Source organism: Alligator mississippiensis, chromosome 2 (genome assembly GCF_030867095.1).
Source record: "Alligator mississippiensis isolate rAllMis1 chromosome 2, rAllMis1, whole genome shotgun sequence".
NCBI lineage: Eukaryota > Metazoa > Chordata > Crocodylia > Alligatoridae > Alligator > Alligator mississippiensis.
Genome location: NC_081825.1, coordinates 51246269 through 51258554, shown reverse-complemented (window position 1 = coordinate 51258554; position 12286 = coordinate 51246269). Strand labels below are relative to the sequence as shown.

At 39.2% G+C, this 12286-nt stretch overlaps 1 protein-coding gene across 6 annotated transcripts in view; it reads right to left on the bottom strand.

The window, feature by feature from the left end:
- Positions 1-1151: 1151 nt before the first annotated feature.
- The window catches only part of RHOH (ras homolog family member H), a 36486-nt gene continuing 25351 nt past the window's right edge, over positions 1152-12286 (bottom strand). For 3 of the 6 annotated variants that reach the window (XM_019480745.2, XM_019480728.2, XM_019480733.2), the window contains one exon: positions 1152-5136. In XM_019480745.2, the coding sequence (XP_019336290.1) occupies positions 3126-3701 (576 nt within the window). In that variant the 5' untranslated portion in view covers positions 3702-5136 and the 3' untranslated portion in view covers positions 1152-3125. Of the gene's footprint in view, positions 12188-12286 lie in introns of those variants that run through there. The other 3 variants (XM_019480748.2, XM_019480753.2, XM_059721645.1) reach the window with 2 other exon arrangements.

Here is a 12286-nt window from a genome sequence, read left to right as displayed (position 1 = left end):
TGAAGGACTGTAAGATTTGGAATACAGAAAAAAATCATGATTATTTCCCAAGGGATTTTAAGTCAGGGCCATATACTGCAAACATTTGTGACCTTGAGGTAAGCTTACTCCTTTGAAATCCTACTGAGTTTAAATCCATTTCTGAGCATTCTAGTCTTTAGCATTTCTGTTGGCAAAGGGCTTGCATGCATTGCCTTATGTCTGACAAAAATTCAAGGGCATTACCGAGGGAGGAATATCAAAAGGCTGAGGAATGATTGGCATTCATTTGCTGTGGCCCTAGCTACAGGAGTCTGCAAGATTTTAAAGCCAGTATGAAAATTTCTAATGGGAATGATGCATTGTTTTCATAATGAAAGGTCTCCAATTGGAAAAAGGTCAATACTGGTAACTTTTTTAGCCTGGGAATTGTGCTTTTGCACAGTTGCTAGAGATCCTACCAGGTTATGAATACCTTTATTCATGGGAACACTCCTGCTGAACTCAGGTTAGGTCTACATTACAAAAAAATGCCAGTACAACTGTGTCAGGAGTGGCACAAAAAACCCCCTTAATAACAGAGCTACATCAACAGTCTTTTGGGGAGGTGGTTTAAACATCCTGACAAAAGAAGTCCTTCTGCTGATATAAGTGGTGTTTCCACCAGAAGACTTTGCTAATATAGCTGCACTGTAAAGCAACTGTAGCACAGATCCCAAGTCAAACATAGTGTTTTTACTCTACCCATTCTTCCTGCTAAGTTCCCAGTCCAAGACAGAAGTATGACAGAAGGAACTGGTATGTACCAAAATTAAATTACCTTGGGTCTTATTATTGTCCTCCTTCAGCTTCAGTTCTACTCTTCTGTATGCTGCTCTTACTCACTGTCATGACTATATGATCTGTGAGGCTTCTCATATCCTTTCGATCACCATACAAATAATGATCATCATCCTTTTGTTACAAACTAATTCATTTCTTGAATTCAGAGGGAGAGAATAGTTTAATTTTCCAGGTTATCTTTGCTTACCAACAATTGGAATGGTACTTTGAGAGCAGTTCACTTCCCAGGTAAAAACCAAAGCTAGAAGTTAAGTAGGATTTACCTGTGATGATAAAGAGCCCTTCTCAATATTGGAGGGGTCTGAAAATGCAAAACTTGAGGTCCATACTCAATTTTGAAGTAGACAACATTTATTACACACATTTCCATTCAAAAACTAGCAGGAGTTTGCCTGAGTAAGGGCCCTATGAAAGCAGGATTAAAGCATACCCTGATACAGAGAGGATCGCTCCCTTCCCTGTGTAGAAGGTAGAAGTACCACCTTCCATGGTGCTATGCCTTTGGGCCCCACAGAGTGCACTGCTGCACAATAGAATGGATGAAAGCAAAGGTTGAAAGAAAAGGGCCAGGGACCCCTGATGTGTGATTTAGCCAGCTCCCCCCAGTAAAGCCACCCTACACAACAGGAACAAATCCTACTACACAAATCCTGTGGGGAGGGACAGAAAGAGGAGACGGATTGCTATGGGCAGGGAAAGCCTTGAAGTCTTCAAGAGGAGCATTGAGATGGCACGTGGCCTCTGCATAGGTAGCCCTGAACACAATGAGGGAGATCTCAGGGGATGCACAAAATATCTGGGTTACCCCACTGTAATTAAGAGGGTTAAAACCCACCTTCAGCCCTCTGTAAACCTAATGGAGTTTCCCAGCCCAGAAGAGGGTTTTCTATGCAGTTAAAAAATCTGGTAAGAAGCTCAGGATTTGACCAGTACCATAGCAAGAGCAGCAGCAGCAGTGCACTGGCACTGGTCCCCTTTGCACATGGGTGTCAAATCAAATGGAAGTAATGTTACATAATAGCTGGGGGAAGGGGCGGCTCTGCACATGACCTGTACTGGGTACCAAAATGTCTGGCTATGGCTCTGGTTTTCACCCCAACTATTGCTAGTTCCCTCCTGTAGGTAATGGGTATTTAATTAATCATTCAAAAGCATACAAAATGATGTTTGGCATACAAGCTCCAAAGATAATTTCTTAATTATTGAAATGATATAAATCCAACAACATATATTTAATTATTTTTATTAAAGTAAATTACTGTTTTTAGCAAAAATACTTTTGAGAAAAAATATCTATTTAAAAAATTGTGCGCGAGAATTTTAGTGCTCATAAAAATAGCTCATCTCTGAAGACCAAAATCTTCTGCCAACAGAACAAGGGCAGTACATGTAAAGACAGTATGAATGTCCTTATACCAGGCCTGAAACCAGTGCCCTTTTGGGGATGAGAGAGCAGGTCAGTTTCCTCAGGCCCATCTAGTCCTTGTCCTTCTTGTTGAAACAGTTGCTAGTCTTCTGGGAGTTAGACTGAGACCACAAAATAAATTTGACATAAGACAGCTATCAAATGCCAATAGCTTTTGGTCACTCCTGGGCTGGGCAGGCTAGATTTGAACTAGCAAAGGTGAAAGGTTCTGTTCCATTAATGATCCCCTGAGCATTCCAGTTCCCAGCTATTACTATATCCCAGTTTTGCCTGAGTGACAACTGTAGAGTTTGGCCCTAGAACATTATTTTACAGATATGCCCAGTTGTATTTGTGGCTAGCTAGAAGAAGAAAATATGCCAACACTCTGTATTAGAAAGGTTTAAAACAAAATGTACAAGTCTTTTTAAATAAACTATACAATGGTTAGACTTTATATACAACATTTTTAGAATCAAAGACTCCATATGGAAAATCTGTCAGCAGGATTTTCAGTCCAAACAAAAAGTCTTCTATTGTTAAATAAATGGGGACAAATAAACCAACAACTACAATTAAAAAAATAAAGATGATGGACGTGATCCCAGCTTCTCCATTTCAGGCTCATTCCAGTACTTTTTGACCAAACAGCCTATGGTAACAAGAGTTCTGTTGCAGTTTGGTGCAGAAAGGAAATTTAGCTGCACTTTTCAGTTTTGAAGGTATCATCCATGGAAAGGGATGATAAAAAAGTAGGTCAGATTGAAAGTATAAGTGGCTCATCAAAAACACCAGCATTGTGGTTCTCTCTCAGAGGCCATCTCACCTTCCATTTTCTGAGCTGGTATACCTCTGTGTAAGGAAAGAAGTGATGTGGCCAAAAGGCAACTGAAAGTACTTAAAAGATCTTGCACTCATTAATAGAAAAGAGCTTCCTCCTATTCTGTTTCTTGGCTTGATTCACTGCAGTCCGGACTGCATGCTCAAATACCTGCTGCACTCCTCTGTTGCTGAGGGCAGAGCATTCCAAGTAGCCTTTGGCTTTGACCTCCCGGGCCAGCCGCTTCCCATCTAGTGGGCTGATGCAGGATGAACGATAGGGTCCTGTTTCTCGCTGGTCAGTCTGAGTGGCCACCACTAAAACAGGGATTCGGGGCAAATGGTTCCTGATCTCGGACATCCACTTACTCCTCAGGTTTAAAAAGGAATTGTGGTTCGCCACTGAATAGCACATTAGTACTACATCAGCTTGTTGATAGGAGAGGGGACGGATACCTTTGAAGGCTTCACTGCCTGATGTATCCCAAAGGCCAAGACTAATTTGCACACCATCCATGAAGACATCCACCCCTGTGTTTTCATACACTGTGGGCCGGTAAGCATCTGGAAAAGTCTCAGAGGTGAAACGTACCAAGAGTGATGTTTTCCCCACTGCAGAGTCTCCAACCAGGACACACTTGATTGAATCCAACATTTTCTCAGAGTCCGCCTCAAATTGTCCTGTTTCAACGCACCAAGAGTAGACCTTCAGAAATAATTTCTATTCAGCAAGAAGTCATCCAGATTTCTTAGCATTTCAAAACTTGGGTGTTTCATTGGAGTATAAAATCCCCTTCTCTCCCACACAAGTGTATGATCCTGTCAACTGTTCAATGAGTCAAATGACCTTCCTGAAAGAGGAAAATTAAAATTTAACATTTACAACCCAATGAAAACATAAACCAGTAATTCATCATCAAAATAAGCCTCTCAGGGCATCTTTTTTGGTGGTTGCAAGTTATGTTCTTGAAGCAGGGATTAAAGGCCCCATTATTCCACCTCGTAGCATAAAAAAATCACTCTAGAGTAAAAATTCAATAATATTGTTTCTTTATTATAACCATTTATATTACACACAAGTCAGCTCTCTCTAAGCAAATGGGGTAAGTTTTCAAAAGCATGCAAGTCATTAGGAGGTCAAGTCCCTCCAGGTTTCACTGAGCATTAGGCTCCAAATCCCATAGTTCACTAGTGAAAATGTAATCTAGGCTCCTCAGGCACTTCTGAAAATGTATCCAAGCTTCCAGGTGTAATACATAAAAACACTGCACACTAACTAATTTGATTATTTAAGCAGTTCTGTAATTCAAGATAACATGGAACTTCTGTGATGACAACAAAGAAAAAACTGACTTTAGATATAGATCTCATATGACAGGAATCTTTTTTGGTCTTAGAAGTGATGCGGTATCTACTGCAATAAAAAATATGTTTAACATGTCTTTGTTACCTGTCTTTCAACAAAGAATTAAGACTATAAGTCAAAGGAATAGACCCTCCACCCCAACTGTTAGACTGATGAGGATACAATGATTTTGAAACTTAGTTTTAACAAGTTAATTAAAAGTAACTTCATAGTGCTCCTCTGGACCCTACAAAGACTTAATCACATTTTCCAATAGTTGGAAATATTTTTCTCTTCTCCAATAGCTATATGCAATATTCATATACGCATGAGAGAGACTTGATGACCGATTGTGCAAGAGAAATGAAAACTAAAAAAATCCCACAATTGAATTTCTAAATTGAATGTCCCTCTAATGAGCATTACTGCATGAAATCATTACTATGTTTCCTTCACATGTTAAGAGTAGAGACAATTCTGGAGTTTATTTGTACAAAAAGGAATGATCACCTCACAGTGACGTGTAGACAAATGAACTGCAATAACCTACTTCAGTTTACAGCCCTAATATTTGGCTTTTCTAGCTATAAATTTATAGTACATTAAATGCTTAAGCTGATTTCCCAGAGGATAAAAAACAAAACATGAGGTAGACTTACATTGTTTTCAGTTGGCAGCCATGGTACAATTTATTCTGCTTCTATTTTATATTCAAGCATTGTCCTACCTCCTCTGGCATCTCCAACTGCATGGACAATCAAAACAGAGAATCTCACAAGCAACTGCCTTGTAGTCAAGTGAACGTTTATTTTATAAACTGCTTCAAGTCCTGCCTGGTAGTTCGCATGCTAACTTCTGGTTATGGGTATTTAAAACAGTTATTGCAACAGAGGGTATTTCCTGGTTTGCAAGCTCAATACGCGTCTCTTCACTGTTAAATTTGATTCTGAGAATACTGATAAGGTCCAATCACATCTATGTACCAGGAAATGAACAGTCCCATGAAGGGACACTTGATGCTGGAAAGGGTTTAGTGTATAAGTTATTTTAAAACTGCCAATTTAAAATCTATAACCATTTTTTCTCCTGAGAATCAAGCATCTTCTGCAAGCAAAACTGTAAATAGAAATATAGAAGACTTGACAAATATACAAAGAATACACAGTCTGATTATTTGTACATGATAGTATATTTATTGTATTACTGCTATAGTTTAGAAGTGTTATTGTTACTGTTTTAACACTTAATATTCCAGTGGTTTATACCTCAGACATTACCATTCTCTCCCAGATGAAATTTGACATACAAAGTCTCTTCTTTAAAGCACAAATTTCTTTAAATTCTTTTCAGTCATTCTGGTTCTTTTGTAACATATTAGAATGAGAATAATAGAAATTACTAATTCAAATTACTTCTTTCTCATTTTAAAATGTCTAAAATGCAAAGGCAGATAGATGTATAGTTGTAGCAAACAATGTGCCCATAAAATGATTTTATTGCTTGGATATTTTAAAATTTAAATTTAAACGTGATTAAGAGTGAAAAAGATATTAATGGACTGATTTTATTACACATAAGTCTTGACATGTACTGACATGTACTGAAAAGTGAAGACATGTCCCATCACAAGAATGTCTGCCTATTTTCAAACTAAAGTATATCAAACTACAGTTCACAGATTTAGGAAATTGAAAAACAGACGATAGGGGCTGTTCCCTGATCTAGATCTGCTATAAGTCTGCTATCAGCTGCAGTGCCCAGTTTATCATATATGTTCTACACAAGCACATATTTGCTTTGAGATTGTATTTACACCAAAGACTGACATTTTAGAGGTAAAACTCCCTTATCAACTTTAACACACCCTGTATAATAAGTGAAGTCTTCTCTGACACGATTGTACAGCACATGCAGTAACACGAAAGACGTGCTACCCATGATAATTTATAAAGAAAGACACAATATAAGCAGAAAACAAGTTTTTACAGTCTTATTATAGGAGGACTAAAATTCAACTTGTACGCATTACAGAAAACACTGCAGAAGCTCATTTAAAGATGAAAAAAATATTTAGCTAAAACAGAAATGGACAATATGTGCATGATGTCCTATAAAAATCCTGGTGGAGGGCAGTAATAAATATGAGCTTAAAAACATAGTAGCAATACAGCACTTTGTATAAACACCCACAGGGCTAGAAAAAAACAAAGTTATAGTTCCTTTCCACTGCAATATGTGGCAGAATTTGACACATTGCATATCACATTGCCCAACTGTGTGTGATCACCTAAAAAGACTGCTTTAGAAACTGCTAGTCATGGAGACGTGAATTTAGGTTGCAAAGGGAATCTTAACTAAATTTCTTAATACCTGTACAATCAAATGTAATGCTGACTTAAGAGATGTATGCGTATAATGTTATAGAAAAAGACAAAAAGCAAGTAAACATTTAAAATATTGTGAGAGATTTTCAAAGGCACAACTAGTAGGGAGTTGCCGCACTTGTATTTCAGCCCAAATTAACTTTATGATTTTGAAAGTCTCCTCCAAAAAGGGTGAAAAAAGGGGAAAAAACTATGAATGAAAGAAATGTTAAAAACAAGAATGCAGAGCATGGATTGCAGCAGGATATAATGGAAATCTACAGTCAAATCCTGGTCCCATTAAAGTCAGTGATAAAATCCCCATTGATTTAAACAGAACTAGTTTTCAATTCCATCACAGCTGTAGTACTGATTCCACAACTGAATCATAAAATCTACAGAGTGAAGGACCAACTATGTCCAGCACCTACATGTGTGCATAAGGGAAAAAAAGGGCACAAGTAGCCTCCTCACTCTTTGCATTTCCTGTGCACAGATTAATCACGTGAGAATCATGAAGCTCGGGGATTACCAGGATTGTACAACCAGTACACTTGGCAGTAGTAGCTTCTCCAAAGGAGGGCAGACTGCTGCCTCACTCCTTCCCACTGAGCAGTGGTGCTAGCCAGTCCATGAGAGGAGTTGATACCACTTGCTACCTAGAGCAGTGGCCCTCAAGCATCAGAAGGCTGCTTGCTTTAGGCACAATACCTTTCAAGAGTTCTCATCAGACCCCTGTGCTCCCAAAATGCTCAATATGAGACTGAGGCCACTGCCACAGCACAGCTCTTACTATCTCTGTGCAGCAACAGCACAGAGCCCAACCTGCAAACATGCATTTAAGTACCTTTGTTCACAGAACCAATCCAATTGTTGGTCCACTCAATGCAATAAAGGCACAATACTTGTTTGTGTAAGCATTTGCAGGACTGGGCTCACTAATTATACTATCTACTCAACAGTTTAATGTTACATTATAAAGAAGCATAAAGTGTTAGTGACCAACTGACTTCTGGGGAACTATTTTAAAACTGCAAAACCCAACATGGCTTTCCTGCCATACAGAAAAGTAACCAGGGTCCTAGTCCTCAGCAAGAAAACCTGGGAACAACAGCACAGCAACACAAAGCTCATTACCAGGCCTGGATTAATGCATAGGCAAACTAGTTACATACCTAGGGTCCTGAGCTGTGGGGGGCCTGAGTGCTTCTCTCCGCAGCGGTGGTACAAATGGCCCTGTCCACCTCCTTCCCTTCCCCTCCAGCGGCTTCACTGCTGCAGCAGCTGCTTCCTAGCCACAACTTTGAGACCCACTGCCTGCGGGCAGTGGCGCCAAGGTGGGGAGGGGCGTTTCGAGCAGCCCAAGGCCCAGGAGTTTGTTTGCCTAGGGCCCACTAAAGGGGTAATCCAGCCCTGCTCATTACAGAATAAGGGCCCAATTAAATATTTAGCCAAAAGAATGTGTATTGTTTGTGGCCGACAATTCCAGCAGTTAATTGACTCAGGAACATGAAGATCAGGAATTATGTAGGTATGAACTGCAGAACTAAATGAGACTATATTTTTCAATTTTAGCACTAAGAATAAAGGCTTCTTTAAGGCCTAGTGTATGGTCTGTTGTGGTCAGATATCCAGAGAAAAGAGACAGGATCCCATTATCTGAACCAGCTACATTCTAATCCTACATTTGATATAGATTCAGGCTTTTTCTAGAGTAAGAATTAAAAGGAGTTAGGTAATATGTGATAGAAGAGTGTAAGCAAGGCACTCCACCTTTTACATATGTAAAACTTTACTGAATATTAAAGTAAGGTACATTCTAGTTTCATCATTGGCCTACCCCTACTGCAACTGCATCTGATTGTAATTCTTGTAACTATCAGTATTCAAGTTATGAGAAGCAAGGTCTTTTATTCAGTCAGTTATATAAGATCCATAGTATCCAAGTCAGTTATATCATGAGATTTAATGTTGCATGGACGTGATATTGAAAAGTGGAACCTCACTCCCATCAGAGGTTCCAAATCTTTAAAAGATTTAAATTTGCTGTATAATACTCAGATACATGCACTGCCTTTTACCAGGCATGGAGCTCCCCTTCATCACAAACTGGGAGGAGGGTACCTTACAGTATGGTCGGTAGGCCTTTATCCATGACATCCTCTTTTCTGCATTCTTTATAATCATTATACTTTCAAATTGTAATAATTAAATGTTGCCCCTTTTGTTTTCTGTAAATATAGGGTTCTTAAGAGGGCTAGGGAAGACAGGTGGGTGGAAAAGCCTTCAGTTTGTTGAGTAGCCAATAACTTTATACAGCATCTTCATTTCGGCTAATATAATCTAAAACGTGGACTACAGTGCTCAGTGTCTGGGGAGATTGATTTGTGACTAAAAGCTAACTAGTGGAGTCCCAGACCTGACACCACAGAGCTGATGCTGAATGGTTGAGAAAAAGCAACTGAAAGATAAGGCAAGAATAAAATTGGCCCTTTTGGCCAATAATATTGGCCCCGAGGCTTTGAGCCTAACAGCTGTGGATTGAGTTTACAGCTGGGGGAGCAGTTAGAAGGTCAGGTAGCACCTGCAGGGTTAAATATCTTTTATATTTAGGTACTATTGAGGTAATAGTTTTAGGGGGTAATTGCCAGACTCTTTTTATGATTAACTGTATTTTTAAGAACTTGTCCAAAAGGCACTCTTTATATAGTTTTTATGCATTCAAATAAAAAGGAAGGGGGAAGTCTCCTACATTACAGTAATGTTAGGATAACAATTCATACATGTTAAACATTTTTTACCATTTTTGCCTCAAAACCAACTTTTTTTAACAACAAGATAAAATGAAAGGTTCTGATCATAACAACCCTGAAGGAAAAAAAAAGTATTTGTTTTCAATTTTCTGAATCAGAAAATGCAAGTTAAGACTTATCTTACTTTTTACTGTTCTTTAAAAACAGACATTTATTTATTAAATCTGCAGTTCAAAATGGCCAAACTTTTGTGTTTAAATATTGTAAAATATCAATTTTGGGGCCGACATGAGCAGAGTCTAAAAACCCATGAAAATTTTAACCCCCAAATTTTTTTCTTCAGAAGGTTAAATGTTTGAAATTGAAAATAAGTGACAAATAGTCAGACATTTTGTGTATGTTGTTATTAGTAAATTATGTTGTCCTATCAATGTTGAAGCATAAAGCTTCTTTACTTTGAACAGAGTTTTTGCTTTAGACTGATGGCATAATATAGCCCAATATTATTTAGAAATTAAAATATTGCATGAAGTTCAGATTATTCATATAATGGAATAAGAAACGGTACTCATACTCATGTATATACAAATATGCACATGTCCCTATGTATGTGTTTTTAAGTATATATATAATATACACTGAGCTATTTCTACTACTGATGGCCTTTGGTGGCTAAGTAGGTAATAAAAACATGCATTTAAATACAGACAAAAATGGGTCATAATATTACTAAAGATCTGTCCAGATCTGTCATAGACTTCAAGGAGAGACTGATTTGTCTATAATACTAAATTATTAATAAAAATATAAAATCAAGGAAATGTTAAATTTCCCCAAACTTTTATTTTTATATTTGGATTTGAATATGTTGTTAATGCAGCCACACACAAATTAAACATGTGCCTATTAATTAGAACAACATGAAAAAGGAAAAAGAAAAAGTCTGAGCAGTCTAATGGGCTGATTTTTAGATCTCTGAAGCTATTCGAGTCAATGAGAAATATGGACTAGGGTTGCCAACCTTCCCAAATTAGCTGGGAGTCTACCGGAATTGGCTTCGATCTCCCGGTGACTATTCAAAATAATCTGGGAGACTGATATTGTGAACAGGTTTAACAATATGATTAATGACATTACGTCATGCTGGAAAAAAAATCTCCCGGAATAGCTTCAGTCAGAGTTGGCAACCCTAATATGGGCATATCTACACCAGACACTTGCCACACCAGAGTGCCATGTTGAAACACAGTGCACTATTCTGCCTGCACTGCCTTCTAACCTGGAAGCTATGTAGCCCTCTTCATGTGATACAGCATTTGGACTAATTAGCTAATTCCTCTGGGTGAACTTCACCCCTTGCCAGAGTTCTCTGAACAGGCCTGAACCAATCCAATGCCCATGGAAATCAAAAGAAATCAAAGCACCACTGCTTCACGCCTCAAAAGAATGATGTATTTCATGCACTGTGGGTGTGTCTACATGTATATATTAATGTGAAGCAATAAACCTTGGAGGTGGTTCTGGATACTGTGCTTACATGTGCGCCCAGGACCACAGCATGTTGGGCTGGGTCAGAGAAGCCTCCGCTGGCAGGAGACCCAGGGGGTCAACCTGTCAACCCAGGGCTGCTCCAACCTGGCTCAATGTGCTGCGGAAGGGCTGCCTAGGTCATGAGGGCACTTCAGTGCAGGGCTAGCCAGCAGGCAGCCCCAACACTGAGGCACCCTCATGCCCCAGCCAACAAGGTCAGCATCTACATGTGCATTCCTGTGAAAAAACTCCATAGCAGGATATTACTTGTATTTACAAGTGCTAACCTACTGCAGAGTTTATTAGTTTCCTGCAGCCTAATAAGGCCACACCTATAGATGCCAAGATGTTTACAGCAAAACTAATTAGGCACCTCCACAGTAAATGTCTCATGTAGACGTACCCTGGGTCTATCTAAAATTGTTCTTACATGATCTATCAGCCTTTGTTTGAAAACAGCTTTAGTTTTTCATCCTCAACTTTAACACCTTTATTTCTGTGTTCTTAACTGTTTCTTGAATTGAATCTAAGCTATAACTGCATTTTAGTGATGGATACACATATCCACAAGGCCAGATTCTATTCCACCTAGTAGGCATCTAGGTCAACTTAGGCACTTAAGTGTAATTCTACTCCATCCTGTTCAAGTCCTTGTAAATCCATAATACATCTACTTCTGTACCACACTGTCTGCCCCGTAAGAGTTGGACACAAAAATCAGAAAAGACCCATTTACTGTTTGACTTAACAGTTTTTCAGGGATTCAGATAGAGTAAAACAGTAGCCTAATGAAGGCAGGACATGCCAGACACCAGGCCTGGGTGTCAATTTTGAGAGGGTGCCAGCAGTGTCCCAAAGCACTCTGAACCCCTGCTGTCCAATGGTTGGGACCCTTCTACCCACTTTAGAACGCGCAGCAGCATCTACACTCAGGGTACCAAAATTGCTTAGATGTGCCCCAGGGGTGGAATAGAACTGCACTCAGGCACCTAAGTCCATTTAAACCCCCAAGAGGTGGAGCAGAATCTGGCCCCATAGTGTGTATGTGTATTAAGCAACCTTCATATATATCCATCTAAGGTATATGGTCTTCATTACTCATGTGCAGGGACCTATCTAAATTGCACCGGAAGTACGCTATGCAGTGGCTTCTTTAATCTTGCTCTTTTTGCCGTGAGCCCTCCAACCCCTACTGCGGATTAGTGGAGGGGCCCTGTCAGCCACACCACTTGCTACGTGCTGCTGATCA